We start from the raw sequence: 22,275 nt of genomic DNA on the forward strand, positions 1-22,275 counted from the left end.
CTATTCACCGTATCAGCAGCCCAAAATTAATTTCTCTGAATATAGATGGTCATAAAAGCACATCCTCTTTAGCTTGAACTGCTTTACCAAGAAAGGTCACCAGGGCAGTTCTGGTGTACTGTTGTGATTGTGTCTGACAAACCTGATTTCATTCTATGACAAGGTGACCCACTTAGTGGATGAAGGTAAGACAGCTGATGTGATCTACCTGGACTTCAGTAAAGCTTTTGACACTGTCCCCCACAACACTGTCTAGAAGACGATGGGTTTGGATGGGCACACGCTCCACTGGGTGAAACACTGGCTGGATGTCTGGGCCCAAAGAGTTGTGGTCAGTGGAGCTAAATCCAGTTGGCAGCTGGTCATGAGAGGTGTCCCCCAGGGCTCAGTACTGGAGCCGCTTCTATTTAGCATCTTTATTAATGATCTTGATGAGGGGATTGAGTGCAGTAAGTTTGCAGGCAACACCAAGTTGGGAGGGAGTGTTGATCTGCCAGAGGGGAGGAGGGCACTGCAGAGGTGCCTGGATAGACTGGATCGATGCGCCAAGGTTAACTGTATGAGTTTCAATAGGGCCAAGTGTCAGGTCCTGCATTTTGGTCACAACAACAACAGGCAACCCAACAGGCTTGGGGAGGAGTGACTGGAAAGCTGCCTGACGGAAAGGGACCTTGGTGTACTGATGGGCAGTCAGCTGAATATGAGCCAGCAGTGTGCCCAGGTGGCCAAGAAGGCCAATGGCAGCCTGGCTTCAGGAACGGTGTGGTGAGCAGGACTAAGGAAGTAATCCTACCCTTGTACTCAATACTGGTGAGGCCAGTTGGCCAGTTGAAAGGGTTGTTAAGCACCAGAATAGGCTCCCCATGGAGGAGCTTGAGTCACCATCCCTGAATGTGTTTAAACCTGTTTGGATGTGGTACTCAGGGACGTGATTTAGCAGAGCTTTATTAGAGCTACGGTGGTATGATTAGGTTATGGTTAGACTCAATGTTCTTTAAGTCTTTTCCAACCTGAGTGATTCTATGATTCTTTGTCAGTAAGTTATGAAGAATCAAATGCTGTCTCTCAGTTTCGTACTTATAAGTGTGTTGCATACATAAGTGTAAGTGTTGCAGTCACTGGATTGTTTCAAGTATCTTGTTAACTAAAACAATAATTAATCATGCCGCATATTAATAATTCACTTGTTCACGATCAACTATGTGTATTTCCTTGCTATGAGTTTTGACTAGGCATCAGTCTGACAAATAACAAAATCAGTTAACAATCTGGACTGGCTCCAGACTTCAGACTCCTTAAAATAAGCTGTCTGATACGTTTTCTTTTTTTAATCCAAAAAAATGCACCTGACAGTTCTGTAAGTACTTCAGTGATTTCATCCTTTCGTTAACTTCTCTGAAGGGGAAATTTTACTATGTTTTTTCTGAGAGTTTCATGCGTAAACAGAGCAACACAAAAATACTTGGACCTTTGAGTTGATGTAACTTGCAGATAGCCTTAGACTCCTATCTTGCTACTAATTTTAACTTGTTTTTTTTTTATGTCTGTAGCTTTTTAACTCATTTCCAGAAGCAAAACTCATACATTAAAATATGATATTTTAAATCTTGCATAATAAACCACTGCTGTAAAACACCACTCATTGCCTTATTGTGCACACATTCACTGTTTGATCTCCATAAATGTTCAGCATGTGTCAATGAATGTCACTTCTGCATGGAGGAATTCAGCTTCTACTGCCATACTACCAACATCTGCCTCTGGAGCTGTAGGTCAATATAATAAAATAGGAAGCATTACTTTTAGAGCAGCTCTCATAGAGCCTACAATATAATTGTACAGTATTGATATAATATACTACGTAATTTAGCTGTCATATTGTCAAGGAAGAATATTGCTGCTTTGACTGATTGTTAGCATATTCAGCAATTAGTATATCAGCTGTCAGCGAAATGCCATATGACAATTTGACTAACTGTTGGAAATAACCTACATAATGATTTGATTTAAACACAGCCACATGCAAACACTGGGTAGTGACTGAATAATAATTTCTACCCTTTCAGTAAATGACGTGTGCCATATGTTTGTGAAATTTGCTGTATTCAAACAACTGAATTAACAGTGACATGGAACAGGCTAATTTCTGATGGCAGAATGTATATATGTTTATATATTTATATATGTTTATACTGGATTGTGAGAAGAAAATTTCAACCATTTATCAGTGAAAATGAAGTCCAGTTTTAAAGATATATATCTATTTCAATTTAAGGAGTAAGCATTCATTTAAACTGGAAAAGGGTTGTATACATGAAAGTGAAAATCAGATGTGTACTGAGTGTGTATATAAGGTGCTCCGTGCATACAGTTCCAACAAGGGATATTCAAGTGAGGACTGTGTCTGTAGGCCCACAGCAAATCTGGCCCCATTCCTTTGATCGGTTTTCAGCAAGAGATATCAAAATTTGTTGACATCCAGATTGAGTGTTTTTACAAGAAACTGACATATACAGTGCTTTTAAACTAGTTTCCTTTCCCATTGTTTGCTTGTTCACTTGCACAGTCTTCTGAGACTAGAGGTTGAGATGTACTTAGAAATGAACAGTAAGGAATCAAGTTATTGTAAAATATTGTGTACTTTTGTACACGTTTACATCTTTACTCTTTAGTAGGGAAATATTGCTGATAGGTGTCTAGTTGGACTAGATGATCTTGGAGCTCTTTACCAACCTTGGTGATTCTGTGATTTTATGATTCTGGATTTTTCTTCATTTCCATTGAAAGGAGGTTTTCAATTGACTGGGATTTCTACTGTAGGGAGCATTTTTTATCAGAAATGTTTAAACATTGCTTTCAACAGTAAGACTTTCACAGTAAGAACCAAGGTAAAATAATGAAAAATACATAAATACATATATGCACATATATGTATATTTATTTTTTTCAGTGCTGAGCTGCCATTAGATCTTACCTTCCATCCAAATCTTTGGAATACCAGACAAAACACTTTGAGCACTGAATAGAAGTCCACATTCTCTTGTGACTTTCCATACTTTTATTAATTCCAGTTTTAGGTAACAAAATACGGCCAATCCACTCTCTCCTTCCCTCATCAGATTAGCACCATTTTGCAGATTCTGAAGTGGGCCACTGTACAAGAATCTGTTATAATCCAGGTCTGAGTTTCAAACTCTTCACCCAAGATCTCAGTAATTACAGCAATGTTAGTTAGAAAAAACCATCAGATGACATTAGTCTTTCCATTTTTACTCAAACTACTTAGGTCATTCCAAAAGTAATGCCCTCATTTTATCTCCTTGGAAATTACAACAGATACAAAGAAAACAATAATGTTTGATAGAGGAAATTCTCAGCTACTGAAGACTATTTTTCAACATAGCCATCACAGTTAGCTGTGCATTTTTGCAAACAAGAGCCTGCACATTGCTATTCTAAAAATCTGCACCACTGAAGGCGACCTACTGTCACCATCATCACTGCTATAATGCACCATCCCCTGCCTCACTGTGCTGACATCCACTGTTTGATCTCCATAAATGACTAGGAAGTGTTAATGAATGTCAGTGGGTGCAATCTTTTCCGCATGGAGAAATTCAGTGATACAAGTTTGCTTCACCTGCACTTCCATGTCAAACACCATTCTATTATACTGCCCCTCTACTGCCATCTGTCTCACAGGAACAAAATGTAATAGAATATTGTTAGGAAGGTTCAACCTCTGCTGCAATGCGACCAACATCAGCCACTGGTGTGCTGGGTCAGCATAACAGGATAGGAGGTATTACTTTCAGAGCAGCTCTCATGTAGCCTGTCAAGTATAGAGTGATAATTTGATCATTTAAGATTGGAGACCAATGTTTCTGTTACATTTGATTTTCTATAAGGAGTTGCATATATTGATCTGTAATACTGTCTTGTTCACTCCGTCATTTTTATTTTTTTAATTCCCTTTTATGTATTCCAATCCAAAGTGAAAAATGAGTGTTACAGAAATTTTCCAGTGTACAAGTTTGTTTTCACCTCATGCTGTATGTTATGCACTTTTCCCAGGAGACAAGGATCATATTAAACTGAAGTAATGATTTTTTTTGTAGTGAAATCTCTTTCCATTCTTTCATGTCATGATAAATGATTACACGTAAAGATCCTCCACCAAAAAAGTAAGGAAACTCATGAATGTACTTCAAAGATATGTGGGAAGACCATCTTGAATAACATTATGTATAGGCACAGATGAATTATCTGGCTTACTAGCATGTCATTCAGTAGTCTGCATAGTTGGACTCCTCGAATATTATAGTTCACTTAATATAATGTCGTGATCTATTGCAGGCTATTTGATCATTCCATGGAAGGATTCAAAAACTGGGAGTTTATGACTACTCACTGCTGGAGTGAAAAAGCAGCAGGTGATTGGATCTTGGAAATCTGTGACACGCCATCTCAGCTGAGAAATTTCAAGACTCCAGGTATGAATCTGACCTTTTTGGGGGCTCAATGAATTTAGAAGGATGTTTGCAGTTGTTAATAACGCCTTGACTGTTTTCCATCATTTATATATGCCTGCAATATCTAATAGTGTGAAGATGAGCGTGAAGGCAGGACTTTGAAGAGAATCATAGATTCATATAATGGATTGGGTTAAGAGGGACCATAAAGATCATCCAGTTGCAGCCTCTTGCCATGGCAATGGTTGCCAACCACTATCTAGGTCTTCAGGAGGGCAGACTTGGAACTATTCTGAACACTGGTAAGGAGGGTCCCTTGGGATTCAGTCTTAAAGGGTAAAGGGGTCCAGGAAGGCTGACCTGTCCTTAAGAAGGAAGTCTTAAAGGCATAGGAGCAGGCTATCCCCCTGTGCCTTAAGATGAACCAGGGGGAAGAAGACCAGCGTAGGTAAACAGGAAGCTTCTCCTGAGGCTCCGGGAGAAAGAGAATCTACCTTTTGTGGATCAAAGAACGAGCAGCTTGGAGAGAGTACAAAGAAATTGTTAGGATACGCAGGGAGAAAATTAGAAAGGCAAAAGCCCAATTTGAACTCAGCTTGGCCACTGGAGTAAAAGAGAACAAAAAATGTTTTTACAAATATATTAACAGCAAGAGGAGAGCTAAGGAGAATATCAATCCTTTACTAGATGCAGGGAAATGACTACTAAGGATAAGGAAAGGGCAGAGGTTCTCAAAGCCTTCTTTACATCTGTCTTTAAAAGTCAGACCTGTAAGTCTCAGATGGGGAGCAGAATAAACACCCCATGATGCAGGTAGAGACAGAGACTTACTACTCCACCTACACCACTACTCCACTGTCACAAGTGCATGGGGCCAGATGGAATCCACCCAAGGGTGTTGAGGGAACTGGTGGAGGTGATTGCTGGAGAGGTCTCAGAAGATTGGAGGCTTGCCAGTGTGATTGCCATCAACAGGAAGGGTCATAAGGAAGATCCAGGGAACTGCAGGCCCATGAGCATGACCTCTGTGCCAGGAAAGGTTATGGAACAGATAATCTTGAGGGAGATCACATGACATGTGAGATGACACGTTCACAAAAGTCAGGTCCTGCTTGATGAACCTGATCTCCTACGATCAAGTAACCTGCCTGGTGGATGAGGGAAAGGCTGCTGATGTAGTCTACCTAGACTTCAGCAAATCTTTTGACATGGTGTCTTTTGACACTATATTCTCTTGGAGAAGCAGGCAGCCCATGGCTTGAATAGGTACACTCTGCAGGGAGTACCACAGGAGAGATACTCCTGCCCATTGATCATCTTTTTGGCCTCCTGTGGACCTGCTCTAACAGCTTCACATCTTTCTTGGATGTGGAGACCCTCCATCTGAGCACAGTACTGGAGGTGGGGCTACAGAAGGGCAGAACAGAAGAAGCCAGTCTTCTCCCTTGCCTGGCTGACCACCCTTCTTTTTGAAGCACCCATGTTAGATTTGGCTTTCTAGGCTGCAAGTTCACACAGATGGCTTACATCAAGCTTTTCATCCACCAGAACCCCTAAATTCTTCTTCACCGTGCTGCTCTCAATGAGCTCTTCTCTCTGAAGTATACCATTCATCACTAGCTTCCACCTGGGCATAAAACCATCAACTACAGACCTCTGGTTGTGACATTACAACCAATTCCTTATCCCCTGAATAATCTAAGCTTAGAAACCATATTTTTTCCAATTTAGAAATAAGAATGTGATATAGGACCTTATCAAAGGCCTTGCAGAAGTCCAGGTAGATGACATCAGTTGTCCTTCCTTTGTCCACTGAAACCATCGCTCCATCATAGAAGGCCACCAGATTGGCCAGGTATGATCTGCCTTTGGTGAAGCCTCACTCATATTGCTTCTTCATCTTGCATGTATCTGAACCTGTCTTCCAAAAGGAACTGTTCCATGATCTCCCAGGCAGAGAGGTGAGGCTGCTGGCCTGTAGCTTCCCTGATCTTCCTTTGGATTTCCTTCTTAAAAATGGGAGTGGTTTCCCTTTTTCCAGCCACTGAGAACTTGTTGAATACAACAGAGAGTGGTTTGGCAACAACATCAGCTAGTTCCCTCCGGGATGCCATGTCCTATGAGGGCCATAGTCTGCTATGTGTTCAGTTTCAAGAGGTTGCTCTTCTCTTACAATAGGAGGAATTTTGGTCCCCCAAACCTTGCTTAGATGTTCAGGGACATGAGAGATGTCTGACAGGCACTGAGTACTGAGGCAAAGAACTTGCTGAGTACTTCAGCCTTGTTGATGTTCATTTTTGCCATTTTTTCCCTTCATATTTTTCAGAGGGAGTGCACTCGCTTTGGCTTGTCTCTTTTGACTAATGTGTTTGAACAATCACTTCTTGTTGTTTTTTACATCTCTCATAAAGTTCAGTTCCGTTTGTGCTTTGGCTTTCCTGATCCCATCTCTGCACATCCAGATGGCATGCATGTATTCTTCCCAGGCCGCACATCCCTGCTTTCATTGCCTGTGCATTTCCTTCTTATTTTCAGTTTAACCAACAGCTCAACCTTGCCAATTTTCTGCCTCCTCTGCTTGATAAAAAGCATTATTCTTAATTTAATTTATTGATACGCTCTTCATTTTTATGTTGCTGTTATTTGCTATTTAAGATATGGTTGTCTCTTATTCTGAACTTTAGTCTGATTTCCAAGAAGAATTTCACTTTCTAAAGGGTAAATGGCTGCTTTTTAGCCTTCAGATCTGTTGCCTCAAAGCGTAAATATGGTCTTTGGCCATTTAGAATTAGATCATACCAGATTGGACTACTGTTACTTCTGACAAGATAATAGAGTCAGTGCTTTAAGGAAAAGCTAATATTACTAGATTCAATTTTCAAGAATAAAGATAAAAAATGGAAACTGCAAGTGACACATTGGAAAGAAGTTATGGTATTTCCAATGCAGGCATTTGTTTTCCTGGTTGTTGATTACAGTTTTTTCAGACAGTTCTTCCACATAAGCTTGAACAACCCAGAGTGAAATTTCCAGTTTCTCTCATAGCTGAGACAGAACCCAAGTATTTATTTCCATGTTGCTTTTCTTTGCTTTGTATTTGATATCCTACTCATAAGAAAAAGAGTAGCATTTATCAGTGTTTATATAAATCGAAAATCTCACTATACAGCAGAAAAAGCCTCATGGCTTGCTGCACTGGTAGGTTGCATCATGCTCCAGCGTGTAGGCAAAATGCTGAGATCTCACAGTTGTCTGCTTACAAACTACTCTTACAAAGAATTTGACATTTTTTGACATTTTGAAACACTCTTCTTCTGCTTTTAATGTCCCTTGTGCTGTTCAGCTTCATTCACCAACTTCAGTATAACTGTTTTGGAAAACATGGAGATTGAGGTAGGAGTTTTCAAAGAGACTTGCAGGAGTAAATGCTTACTTTTGTTTGCTGGTTTTGAGAGATGAATATATAGTTCCCATGGGCCTACCAGATATTTCAGCCTTAAAAGCCATTTTGAAATACATACTTTGTCTGCAGACAAAAGTAGCAGTTTCTGCATGTATACTGATCATAGTCTTTCCTTCAGAGCTTCACAACAAAGTAAGTAGAAAGCCTTTAGTAAAAACAATCAAAGGGAAAATATCACTTAAACAAGTAAAGATATGAATAAAACAAAGGTAAGAGAGGTATATACAACTGATATATTGGAATTTGTCTCTTACTTCATACTAACGCTTACTCTGAACAGCAAGTCAGAATGTAATCATATTACTTTGGAAGTGACAAATCTAGTTCATTGCTGCTTTCTGATAGCTTAAAATTAATTACTAGAATTCTGCTATAAAATAACGTATTTAGGAAAACAATGACATTAGCAGTAGAATTAAATTATAATTCAGTGAACTACAAGATACTTTACATTTCAGCTATGTATACTCAAAAGGCAGACAGGATTATTTTTATTTTATTTGCTAAAAACGCATTCTGAATTCTGAGAAATAGATGCTAACTTGAAGCCATAAAAATATATCTTTGTCTATATAAGTAAAGAAACAGTGATTAAAATGTGAAATTCTTAAAATCTCCATGCTTTAAAATATGGAAGATTAAGTAATATTGTGTCAATTCAGCTTTGTCCAAGAAATCATTACTTCTGCAACTAGATAGGAAGATGGAATACATTTTCTTTTGTTTTGTTGAATTGTTCACATTGGTCAGAAGGCTGTGTGCAGTTCACCTGCTCAAGGTAAACATGTCTCTCTCAGAGGAGGCAGTTATGCTGGGAGGGCAGCTCATCCAGGCTCTCCTGCCACTTGCAAACTCAGTGTGTCTGTTTCCACTGTGACTTGGAAAAAGCTAGGGCACAGGAGGAATTCTAATGTGAGAACACAGTTTTGTCCAGTCTCCTTACTATTCCAAATGGATAATAGGCCAAACTCAGCTGGGTTTTTACGGTTTTCTTTGTACATAAGTAAACCTTCTCATTTCAGTATTATGACAAAATGAAAGTGCTGATTTTCTATCTGAAACATAGATCAGCTTCACACAACTGCAGTTGAAACAGATGGAACTGAATGAGAATTTTAGTTTTTTAGTTCTGCTCTTCATTAGCTGAATTGTGTTCTGTTAAGTGCAGCAGATGGACAGAGAGGCAATCTCTGCTTTTTAAAAAGTCTTTTTGCCTGTCTGGCCACCAAATCAAGCTCTCTTGTTGCTTTTCTCCGTTGTCTGCATATCCTGATTTTTTTCCAAATGCTAAACTAGCAATCTCAACTCATTTTTTTTGCGAAACCTGGTACGTAATGTAGTGTGCAGCAGCCTATTCTGAAGACCAACATAGTCATTGTTATTGTCAAGATTGTTCAACAGCAAACAACTTCTTATTAAAGTTAATGAGGTCTCCAAGGTGGTTAGCATTATCTATTCAAGTGGTTAACTGTAAGCACAGAGTTTTAAAAAATCCTGATTATCATCCTTCAGAGCTCAGAAAGGAAATAACATTGTCAGTTCTGCAATACTACCTTCATTTTATCTGCGTCACTCTTTCTTCACCATGGCTTTACGCTGATGAAATGTTCTTAGCAAAGTGTCATTCAAAAAAGGTATCTGGCAAAATAGTCATAGACTACATAGAACAAAACTATACTGATTTTTTTGTACATCCAGATAATTTTAAGTGCTTTTGAATTTGATAGAAGAAACAGCATAGTTTGATTGTCATAATTTACTAAACGGAAAACAGACAAAAATCAGTTTTTTTCAACTCAGTCTTGCACTTAGTAATCCTAGAGCAGCTGGAATCTCTGCAGCCTAAAGGACAAGTTAGGACAGACGTTTATGCAACTGCGGAACCCAGTGGCTCATCCAGTAGGCATGAAGGAGAGCCAAAGAGCAACACACTTCAGCTGTTGCCCTCTTTTCTGTGCCCTGGCATGCTCCCTACACCGAAACCTAGAACAGAGCCTTTTGAAAACTCTTCATCTGGGCTATCCACCAGACATCTTTCATAGCCCTTTTATGTCACCAAATCACCATATACATTTCCAGCTTTATACTATTCCTACATGCTTCTCTGATTCACTGTATAGGTCTTAATAATCTGTTCATTTCTATTCTTTGTATATAATTTTCTCAGTTGTATGGTGGCTAATTATATGGAGCTGATCATTTTTTGTGTCAGCCTCTGGAAGAAGAGAGGATGTGGAGAAAAGTAAACCTCCTCAGCTGAGCTGAGGAAGAAAGCTCATATGCTCAAGGAATCATACAGGATACTCTTTAGTTTCTTCTTACCACAATGTAAATCACTTCTTTGGATCTTAGGTGTTTACATGCATTTAGATTTCACAGGCTGTGGTCTGGTGGTGAGTTTTAATCCTGGTTCATTGAACAGTATTTAGTAATACATCCCTCAGCTTTCTAGACTTATTCTTACCTCTCAATGAAATTTGTCTAGTAACACGTCAGTTCAGAAAGTTGTGAAAGTGGATGCCATATATTCAGCTGTTAAGTCAGGTTAGAGTTAGTCTATACACTGAACAGGATGTGAACAGAAGGTACTTCCATGCAATTTATGGTGCCTGTGTAGCCTGCAGTTCATCAGGCTGATATCGCCATCATGCTTGTTTCTTTGTGTGCATGTGTTTGTTTAAGTATTGAAAGGTCTTATAAGTAAGAGCTAAGTTTTCCTGTAATCAAATTGAGAACAAAAACCCAACATGCCATCATATCCCTGCCCTGGCAAGGCAATGCCACATCTGTTGCCTGTAAAGAATGGCAGGGTCCAGTTCATAAAGCAGTGCATGTGACTTCTGCAATTAATTCTGTAGAATTTATGGAAACGGACTTGTGCTTTCTGTGAAACACTGTGCTATACCCTTTCTTTTGCACATATAACATGGGACCTCTGCTATGTACTAAATACAAGCAGGGTAAGGGATTATTACAGCCAAACAAAATGATGGAAACAGCCAAAAATGGGAAAAGAAAGATTTTGGCATAAACGTGCGCACTTTGTCTATTCATTATTAAAGAGAGTATATGTACATATAATTGTTTATTGAAATATTTTCATTGTGCAAATTAAACCTGCCTTGAGGCGAGCTTCATTTATTTGCTGGCAAGTCACATGAATTTTTTCCTTCTTTATTTACTGAATAGTTCTTAAAAGGCAGCTAATCTCTTGACAGACCCTACATTATTCCTCTTGCTGCTCTTTTGCATTAGGTATGAGGTCAAAGCCCCAAACCTTACTGCCAGTATGTTAGTACAAACCCTTCCAGTAAGTCTGGACACAACATTATTCTGTGCCCAAGAAGCATCAGTGCCTGTGGTTATTTTTAGTGGGTCCTTGCAAATATTTTTTTGTAGTATTCAGTACTTTTACCAGTGTTCTGGAAGACATGTAAAATCAACACTTTGAAACTTTAGTGATCATTGGAGCACAGTAAAGGCAAGGAGAAAAAATTTAGAGTAACAAAACAACGCAAACAGTTTTCAGCTGCTTTCAATATATTATAATCAGTGTGCTGTGAAAGTGAGTTAAAATGCAGAAAGGACAGAAAGCATACATGGTGATGCTATATTCACTCCAAGACAAATCATTTAAGAGAGCTGTGTTAGTATCTGTCAGATAGTGATCATTCTTTGGCAATAGGAGATTCCTCAGCTTAGCGAGACTTACAGAGCTGGACAGTTACCCATCAGATGAAGTTTAACAAGAGCAGGTGCCAGATTTTGCACCTGGAATTTGTCAATTCTGGATATATGCACAGAGTGAGGGAAAAGAGGCTGGAGAGCAGCCCTGTGGAATAGGGATCTGGGAGCTGTGGTGACAGCAAGAGGAACATGAGCCAGCAGTGTGCCCTGGCAGCCCAAAGGGCAACCGTACCTGGGGTGCAGCAGGCCCTGCACTGCCAGCCGGTGAGGGGAGGGGCTCGCTGTGCTGTGCAGCCTCACCTACAGCACTGGGTGCCACAACAGAAGGACATAAAGCTATGAGGGAGCATCCAAAGGAGAGCTGCAAAGATGGTGAATTGTCTGGAAGGCAGAATGTGTGAGGAGCAGCTGTGGTCTTTTCATTTGCTCAGCTGAGAGAAGAGCAGGCTGAGGGGAGGCCTCGTGATGGCATCCCAAAATAGAATCTTTCAAATTCAGAAAAAGTTGTGCCCTCTTTTTCTCTTTAATCTTCTGATGAGAATCATAGAATCACAAGGTTGGAAACGACCTACAAGATCATCCAGTCCAACCGTCTCCTCATCACCATTGCCCACCACAAGCACTAAACCACATCACGCAGCACGTCATCCAGGCGCCTCTTGAACACTGCCAGGGATGGCGACTCCACCACCTCCCTGGGCAGCCATTCCAGTGCCTGACCACTCTCTGAGAGAAAAAGTTCTTCCTTATGTCTAATCTAAACCTCCTCTGACACAACTTGCGGCAATTTCCCCATGTCCTGCTCGTTGCCTGGGAGAAGAGACCAAATCCCTCTTCACCACAACCTCCCTTGAGGAAGTTGTAGAGTGCAATGAGGTCTCCCCTGAGCCTCCTCTTCTCCAGACTGAACAATCCCAGCTCCCTCAGCCACTCTTCATAAGACTTTTTCTCCAGACCCCTCACCAGTTTTGTTGCCCTTCTCTGGACACGCTTCAGGACCTCAACATCTTTCCTGTAGTGAGGCCCAAAACTGAACACAATACTCGAGGTGCAGCCTCACCATTGCTGAGTAGAGGTGGATGATCACCTCCCTGCTCCTGCTGGCCACACTATTTCTAATGCAGGCCAGGATGCTGTTGGCCCTCTTGGCCACCCAGGCACACTGTCAGCTCATGTTCAGCCAAGCATCAACCAACACCCCCAGATCCTTCTCTTCTTCACACTCATGCAGCCACTCATCCCCCAGCCTGTAACGCTGCATGGGGTTGTTGTGCCCAAAGTGCAGGACCCGGCACTTGGCCTTGTTGAACCTCATCCCATTCACCTCAGCCCAGCAGTCCAGCCTGTCTAAATCCCTCTGAAGGGCCGCCCTACCCTCAGGCAGATCAACACCACTTCCCAGCTTGGTGTCATCTGCAAACTTACTGAGGGTGCACTCAGTGCCCTCATCTAGGTCATCAGTAAAGATATTAAACAAGATGAGCCCCAGTACCGACCCCTGGGGGACACCACCTGATACGGGTCGCCAGCTGGACTTCATTCACCACGACCCACTGGGCACAGCCCTCTAGCCAGTTCCTTACCCAAAGAAGGGTAGACCTGTTCAGACCACAGGCAGCCAGTTTCCCCAGAAGAAGCCTGTGAGGGACCGTGTCAAAGGCTTTGCTGAAGTCTAGGAAGACTACATCAACAGCCCTTCCTTCATCTGGCAGACTGGTCACCCAGTCATAGAAGGAGATGAGGTTGGTCAAGCACCACCTGCCTTTCACGAACCCGTGCTGGCTGGGTCTGATCCCCTGGACACTGTGTACATGCTGTGCAATCTCACCCAAGATGATTTGCTCCCTAACCTTCCCTGGTACTGAGGTCAGGCTGACAGGCCTGTAGTTCCCCAGATCCTCCTTATGGCCCTTCTTGAAGATGGGAGTCACATCAGCAAGCCTCCAATCCTTTGGGACCTCACCAGTTAACCAGAAATGCTGACAGATGGCTGAGAGGGGTTCAGCAATCACTCCTGCCAGCTCCCTCAGCACCTGAGGGTGCAGCCCATCCAGTCCCATGGACTTGTCACAGTCCAGACAGAGGAGGAGCTCTCTGACTGTCTGCACATGAATCGCTGGGGGCGTATTCGAAGCAGCATCCCAGACTTCCAGATCAGGGCATAAAAAGCCCAGAGGATAACTGGTCTGGCTATTAAGAGCTGTAAACAGAACAGATGTAAAGAAGAATTGTACATTTCACAACCTGCTGCTTCAACATAGGTAAATGTAATCAAGAGTCTATATTAAGACCAAACCTAATTACCATGTTTTCAAGCCAGGATATAATTTTTTATCCGTCACTGCTTGAAATGTTATTTCAGACCTGAGTCTTTTGCACTTTTCGTGGAATTAATTTAGTGGTGAGTGTGGACAGGGAGGCGAAGTCTGAATATTTACATTTTGACAGCTTGGACTCACGACTTGAAAAAAAACACAGCACAGAACTTACATAAAAGTACTTAAATACTTCAGGCTGAAAAACACTTATTTTCTTCTATCACTTAGATACTGAGAGTGTAAAATATTGGTCAGACAGTGAAGTGACGTATCTGTAAAATAACTAGGCCAAAAAAAATAAGAAGGAAAGGCACATTGATATTCTACTATAGAGACTTTAAAAGCGTTTGTTTCCTCTTCATTGAGATGTATTCCATAAAGCTATGAAATGTACTCATGAGTAATAATTGACAAAATATAACCCTGTTCTGAAGTCAGAATTCTGAATACAGCTAGTTAGTTGAGAGATATAATAATAACTGGACGATTCATTTTCTGAGGAAAAGCAAAATCTATAGTAAAAGCTCCTTGATGAATATCAGTTTAAGTTTTCCAAATAACGATATGGCCTAAGGTTTTTGTTTATGGTTTATATTGAGTTCCCCCGTACAGACTTTAATTAGACTTACAAGAGGAGGGAGTGCAAAAAATACTGTGTAAAATCTGGTTGAAAAAATTATGCTTTCTCAGTTTACAGTGCAACACAGATTGTACTTTCAATATTAAACTAAGCAAAATCTTTCATGCCTACTTAGAGTTCCTGTTCACAGTGATATATTTTGTAAGACAGAGAAAATATGAAATGATGTATAAAACTAGATTTTTAATACTTTTAGGCAAATTGAAAGAGTGGTCCTTAGTACTGTATGGAACATCCATCCAGCCATATTCACCAAGAAATGATTTTCCAAAAGTGGAAAGAGTACGCTCCAGTCCAGTTGAAGATCCTACAGAAGATTATGGAACAGAAGATTATTCAGGTGTGTACATTAATTTAGTCCATGCATTTACTGCCCTGAGACTCTGCATATATAAAATGTTGGACTTTGTATTGTCAAAATATGGTCATACATTGTGAAGACTCCTGGCTTGCTTACTTAGTATCTGTTTTCTTCCGTGTTTTGTGTCTCCTAGATCTTTTGCATTAGTTCAAGACTAGGATTCTGATGCCACTGTAGGATTTGTGGCCTTCAGTGCCTGGGAATTAGGCAGTACTGAAAGTTTCCAGAAACAAAAACAAAAATAGCCAAACAGAAATATGTTTAATAAACGGAGCTTTTCATGAATTTCCTCTGACTAGAACAGTAAGGTTGTATTTATATTTCATCTGATTAGTTAGAAGTGCAGCAGCAAAATTGATAACAATTGTGGAGGATTCATGATATTTGTAAGTGGAAAAATCAACGTACTGAAGCTAGAACACAGTGTTGACAGAATGACTTTGCAAAAACAGTTTCATAAGGATATTCTAGGTTTGGAAGTAGTGGGAGTTCAGAACAATTTGTTTCATAACATATGAGTTTTTAGACAGTTTCGTATTTTTAAGCTATGGTTAACATTCTATGTAGAATGCACTACTTTTCATAAATATTTAATATATGTGTGCACAAACATATATGTGAAGAATATTATTTTCTACATCTATATACGTTGTTTCTTGTTTATCCCCATAGAAGTTTTTCAGTGTTTTCATTAGGCTTCAAAAGCGTTAGATTTTTTGTGCTGCAGAATAAGTCAAGCTGGCAGTATTCCTACATGTATTCTGACAGTGTCAGTACCTTTACCTAGGTGTTCAGTGCTGATGAATCTTAAGCATAACTCCTGCAAGCTAACAGCACAGTGTTCAATTCAGAAGTTTGTTATTACAGTCTCCTGTCATAGTGTGTCAGACACGCAGCCTCCATTTTTGCTGGAGAATTGTTCAACCCCTTGTTTTGATAGATGACGAAACACTGCTGTCTCTGCTGTAAAGTTCACTAAGCTTCTGTTGTATGAACTTGCTTTCGTTCAAGTTTACTTGATATTAAGAGCCATGTAAAGGTGCCTGGAAAGCTTAGAAGTTTCATTTACTATGGAGCAATGATCCTGACACAGTTGAGAGTTCACATATATCCTTGTACCCTACATAAAGGCAGGAAATGATGGCTCTCATTCCCTAGCTGCTTGGAACTGTTTGGAAAATGTAAACATGACTCTGGATGAGATGAAGAACTTGCTAATAAGCAAAAGTTAGTCGAGGCTTTTGCAGCATATAGCAGCACAGAGGGAGGTGAGTCTGGCCACTGGGGGTTGGATCACTTCTGCTGTGGTAGCCACTCGGACCACCTGCCCCTTTGTTGACTAGAATAGCTGGTGATTATGTTGGCCTGCTTGTGATAAGCAGCATTGCTGATCATTTCATATTATGAATTTCAGAAGCCTTTGCCTGTTTCTAGATAAAATTTAGATTGATTTGTTAGTCGTTAGAAAGTAGGCAGTTTGGATTCAGAAATAGTATCTGATAGATTACACAGAAGATGCCATGGCTGTAAAAAATTATGTATCAGTATGAACACATACTGAGGCCAGAGTCTGCAAAGATCTTCAAATATTAAAAAATTTCTCCTTTCACTGTGGTCGAATTACAGTTTGGACATAAGCTCAAATACACAAAAACACGGTAATTGTATTCTGTGTTAAAATAGTATATTTTGAGGGGTGCTAAGTACCAAAGGGGAAGTTTTAATTCCTTTCCTGTATTTTGCTTTTCATACAGGTCCATGCAATGCAGAATGCAGTAAAGTAGGGTGTGATGGGCCAGGACCAGATCATTGTACAGACTGTCTTCACTACTACTACAAATCCAAGAACAACACACGGTAAGACCAAAATTTAAAAAAATCTTTGCTTCATAGATTCCTTAGTGTGTATCTTAACTTCCTTTTCTCTTCTCTTTGCTGCAGTTGTGGATTATTTATTTTCCTCGAATTTTGACAAATTTTCTTAGGAGTTAAAAAAAACCCAACTGTTTCAGAATTTCAAGTACAGCACTCAAACACACTTCCCTGATTATTTCCTCATTTTTTTTGTGAGAGGTTATTTGTGTGTAACTGTGATAGCAACTACAACTTCAGTGACTGTATTTGAATAAGATAGGAAAAGATGTAGATGGTCAAAAATTGTACAGTGTGACTGTCTGTCGAGGTGTTTGCCAGTGAGATAGCATGTGCTGTAGGAAAAAAAAAAAGCAGAAACAGCCTGATGCAATGCTGTGGAGGGTTACATGATCATTAGAAAACACATGATCATTACAAAAGCAGCAATGCTGAGAAATACTTCTGCTTTGCAGTCATGGTCCAGGAATGTGGTGGCAGGTTATTTCATTAACGACTCTGCCTTCTCTTCCCTGCTGTCTGCAGGATCTGTGTTTCGACCTGCCCACCTGGTCACTACAATGCAGACAAGAAACGCTGTAAAAAATGCTCACCCAATTGTGAAACCTGTGTTGGAGGCCATAGTGACCAGTGCATGACCTGTAAATCTGGCTACTACCTGAATGAAGTAACCAATAGCTGTATTACCACCTGCCCCGATGGGTTTTACCTGGATAAGAGTTAGTATTACTTACTGTTTCTTTATTTTGGGCTACAGAATTTGATCTGGGGAGGCTGATGGAATACTGATAAGCAGGAAAAGTATGTTGAATGCATCTATCTCTTATCCTACTCCTCTTATTACATTGTTGCTAAGTGTGATCAAGAATCTACTCAGAAATTAACCTTTCTTCATTTTAAAAATCGTGCTTAGAGGCAGGATTTCATTTGTGGTTGTGAATGGGAGTAACCAGCAGAATGAATGTAGTCCGCAGTCAGCTGCAGGACAGAGCAGGTTACTGCCGCTCCAGAAGGGAAAGTCCAGATTGTGAGCACGAAGCATTCCAATTCCCCAGTCTCCCATGCTGTGAGAATGCTGTAGAAGAGGCAGCTGAGAAACTGACCATGGTTGCTGAACTGGATCTCTGAGAAAATTAGGCTCCTCAGGTGGAAAAGGTGGTTGCAGTTAATGTTTCAGGCATGTTTCTGACCTGTGATGATGAGATAATTCAAGAGCAGTAATTCTCTGCCACATGAGATGCAGGGCTTCCATTTCCTCCTGAGATTGCCCACTTTATTTCCAACTTTGTGTAACAAAAATGGACATATATTAAAACATATGCTTAAACTACATGGACTTCAGTTAGCTTTAGACACGTGCTTAAAATACAAACGTGTGCTCAAAGCGCTTGATTCAACGGCAAGACCTGAGCGAGGGTTGCTCCGAAAGTAATGCCTCCTTTTCTGTTATGTTGACCCACAATGTCAGAGGCAGAAGATGTTGGTAGTCTGAACATTCCCACCAATATTCCATTACATTTTGTTGTTGTGAGACAGAGGACAATAGAGGGGCAGTCTGACAAAATGGCATCTGACACAGAACTGAGAATGAAGCAAAAGGGTAGAATTTAATTTCTCCGTGCAGAAAAAGTTACACCAACTGACATTTATCGATACTTGCTGAATGTTTATAGAAACCGAACAGTAGATGTGAGCACAGTGAGGTGGTGGGTGGTGCATTTCAGCAATGGCAACAGCAATGTGAAAGACAGGCCACGTTCTGGATAGCCAAGCATCCATGCCATGAAATGAAGAGCATCTCGACGAGCTCATCTGTATGAATCAGCTAATGGTAGAGACTGTGTTGAAAAATACTATTTTGTAGCTGAGAATTTTCTCTATCAAATAGTGTTATTTGCTCTTTGTATCTGTTGTAGTTTCCATGGAAATAAATAGGAGGCATTACTTTCGGAGTGATCTACCTAACCTTTTACTCTCTGTGCCATGAAGCTGTCTGTTCATTTTTGAGGATTAGTAAATTCAGGTACTACTCTAATTTTTCCATTTGCCACTGTATGAGAACTACAGTGAAGGGATTTCCCTTCCACCCAACCAAGATGTGTAAATGAAAATTTACGAAAATGGGACCACAAGGTTTTTCTTCTCAGAGAGTTACATGGCACCACATCTCAGAGACTTCTCTTGAAGTAGGGAGCTCGTGAGATGAGAAGGCAGATGTTAGGTAAATTATGTCTCATCTTTGTTAAGATCAAAATTGTTTCTTTGAACAGCAATACATGTAAGATAGGACAGACTATTTGCATGTAAGGTGTAAAAAGTAAATTGCAGGATAATTCCTGGAACATATGGCAGCCATTAGTGCTTGACCTGCTGTATGAAAAGCCAGTGTAAGTCCATATTGTAAATAGTTTAAATATAAAGCGCTTACAAAGATTTTTGAACAACCTCAGAACATGATACTTCTGCAGAGGCTTCAGATATAATATGATGAAGATAGTGTTTATGGATAGATCTGCTGAAGGAAAAACCTAATGACAGAATTTAGATATTTTCGTCTGTCTTTCTGGTTTCAAGCTAGAAAACTGTAAGACACATAATAATATCTCCAGACAGTTTTATAAAATATAACTGACCAAGGTTTTCTGGGCTGTTTTCTTTTTTTTCTTTGTAGATAAGATTGTTTGCCGAAAATGCAGTGAAAACTGTAAGACATGCATTGAATTCCAAATCTGCACAGAATGCAAACATGGGCTAAGGTAAGGAAAAGACAGCTGTCTCTAAAAGCAGTACCCAAAGAGGCTAATGAGACTGGATGTAAAGTGAAGAATACTAGATAGCTATTCAACCTTGAATTGCCACCGTTTCATGTTTTCCATTGATGTTTAGGTTTTAATATAGTATTTTATTGTGCCAGTTTGGCCAACAAAGGGTTTTTAAAAGACCTTTCATTTCAGGTATAGTGAAAGCCAAACTTATGTGGAAAACTGACTTCTGCACTTCTTTGACCTCCAGTGTGGCAATCAAGGATTATTGTAGAGGTTGAGCTGATGAGTCATATTAATCTCTGATTCATTCCTGTGATAGTTAGGAACTATTTTCTTATCTTTATTGTGTTTCTTCATACATCAGTCATTCACTTATCTCAAGTACCTCAGGCTCCTTTCTGTTATGATACAGTGTGCACATTATTTTAGGCAGCAGTGGATATTTTTATTTCATAGGAGGACTTAATCATTCCTGAAACTGATAGGTAAGGCCCACAAAGCATCAGTATGTATTCCAGGCTCCTTTATGAATGAATGACCTTTTTGATATAAGCAGCTAAGGTCAAAAATCTTAAAAAGTCTGTGAAGGAGTGTATGCTGGCTTCATGCCATAAAAAATATCAACTTGGTATTCAGTAACTGTAGGGGTTCTTCTTTCAGAGTACAGTGTTCTGCAAATGTTTTGACATTGAGCTTTTACTTTTTGTCTAAGTGGAATTTTTTATTTAAGACAGTAAAAGCTTAAAGGTGTTTGTTTACAGAACATGAAGAACTAGATTCTCATGTTTTGTAAAGGATTTTTCATATCAATATATTGCATTTCTATTTTTCAAGTGCCTGCACAGTTTTTATTACAAATACATATTTTCTTTAAAAAAAAAAAAATAATTAAAAAACAAGAAAAGAGACCCTTTGAAGAGGAAGTGTGATCTAATGGGAAGGAAAGCATAGGATTGAATGTGGGCTGTTTACAGTTTCTGTGAAATATGAGTATCTGCTTTCCTTTTAAAATGTAATTAAATTTTCAATCCCAGTTAGAGATTTGGAGAATTTTAACATACTCAGCATGGCTTTCTATGTATCTGTGAAATCAATTTAACAGGGTAGCAGTTCAGAAGTTCCAACAGTTGGCATATATGTCAGAATGCCCAAGACTGCATATTTATGACCTTATAGGACACAGTCTCTGTCACAGCTATGTCCACATTTCCTGTATTTCTCAGGAGCATGAACCTGACCACTGGAGAAAGACAAGTGTAATCTGTGAGAAAAAGAGGGAGAAACAAATGTCTAAAAAGTCACTTATATCTAACCTTTACTTGGATAATATTAGCCAGCTGAGACTGGTTTTTGGTAATGTTTTCAAGGAACATCATCTGCATGGATATGACAAATCAGAAATCAGTATCATCTCCAGGACATGCATTTTGCATTCCCTAGTGATCCAAAGATTAGCGCATTTTCTTGTCTTGTTAGATCAGTAGACAGGAGTTTGGGTGGGACTCGGGAGGCCTGTATCCAAGTTCTGATCCTGCTACTGGCCTATTAACTAAACTCAAGCAAATGACTAATTCTCCCATTTGTAAAAACATGATAATGCTACCTGACTCATAAAGCACTTTGAGGTTGTTGCTGAGCAAAAGTAGGTACTCTCACATCTGTTGAATTTTTCTTTTTTTTTTTTGCTAACCTGGGACCATATCTACTCTTCAGAATTTCCAGTGGTGCTGAGCATGCAAAACTTTGTTGGTTTCAGTTTGCAAAACAGCATTAGCTCTCGCTTTATGCGATAATCCCTGTAGCTGAAGAGCATTTTTTGAGAAAGAGTTCAGTCAGGTGAAAGCTGAGATTCTATTTAAGATGGTAGGCATGGCAGAGAAGTCCTAACTTTAAAAAAAAAAAAAAAAAAAAGCCCTACTTCAGCATTTCAAAATGAAAGCATGAACGCTGCTTAGAGCATAGGTATGGAGATGTGTCTCTTTATGCTATTCCTTTTTCCTCTGTTAGTCAGTACCTTACGCTCCTGCTCAAAAGTGCCTGCGGGCAGAATACCTTTAGCTGTAATCTAGACAAATCTCCCACACCATGCAGAATTGGAGATTTCAAAGAAAACTGCTGTGTCAGAAAAGGGTGGCAGCTTCCTTCCTTGTCAGTCTGCTCTTGACCTGTGCTGTAGAGCAATATCAGGAAATGCTGCTGGTCTTTCACATGAAGCATGAGGTCCTGTGTACTTTTTTAAATGCAGTGGTGTTGACCCTGTGCCAAATTCCTCATGGGTAATTGTATTTTACATGCCTGAATTTTTAGGATAATGACATTGTTCATTTTTTTCTGTCCTCTCCTACTTGCTAGTATTTACAATAGTTTGTAAACAGCTCCTGTTTTTCACTATAGATGAAAATGTATTTAATTCCCTCTTGAAGTCATTTGCTGTCATTTGTAAAATATGACCTACGAAGGAAGCCAGTGAATCCTGATCTACGAGTTGCTGTTTTTTTAAAGGGAACTACTAATTTGTGAATGAGCTTGTATGTTGTTGCTGTTATCTACCTGACCACTGTGCTTTTTTTCCTTTTTATAATAGTTTGCATGGCACAAAATGTGCTATCCGCTGTGAAGATGGAAAATACCATAATGGCAGGGAATGTGAACCATGTCACCGTTCATGTGCAACATGTGCAGGTATCTCACTGACAT

General features: G+C 39.8%; 1 protein-coding gene across 4 annotated transcripts in view; it reads left to right on the plus strand.

Annotated features, from left to right (window-relative positions):
- PCSK5 (proprotein convertase subtilisin/kexin type 5) overlaps positions 1-22,275 on the plus strand; it is a 265,188-nt gene that overhangs the window by 171,743 nt on the left and 71,170 nt on the right. For all 4 annotated transcript variants that reach the window (XM_042826954.1, XM_042826951.1, XM_042826953.1 and 1 more), the window contains exons 13-18: positions 4,357-4,493; positions 14,777-14,920; positions 16,696-16,798; positions 17,339-17,532; positions 19,485-19,569; positions 22,163-22,260. In XM_042826954.1, coding sequence (XP_042682888.1) covers positions 4,357-4,493; positions 14,777-14,920; positions 16,696-16,798; positions 17,339-17,532; positions 19,485-19,569; positions 22,163-22,260 — 761 coding nt within the window. The remainder of the gene's footprint in view (positions 1-4,356; positions 4,494-14,776; positions 14,921-16,695; positions 16,799-17,338; positions 17,533-19,484; positions 19,570-22,162; positions 22,261-22,275) is intronic.

The sequence above is a fragment of the Centrocercus urophasianus genome, unplaced genomic scaffold (assembly GCF_019232065.1).
Source record: "Centrocercus urophasianus isolate 14NV4802_14NV808 unplaced genomic scaffold, USGS_Curo_1.0 seq_27, whole genome shotgun sequence".
Classification (NCBI taxonomy): domain Eukaryota; kingdom Metazoa; phylum Chordata; class Aves; order Galliformes; family Phasianidae; genus Centrocercus; species Centrocercus urophasianus.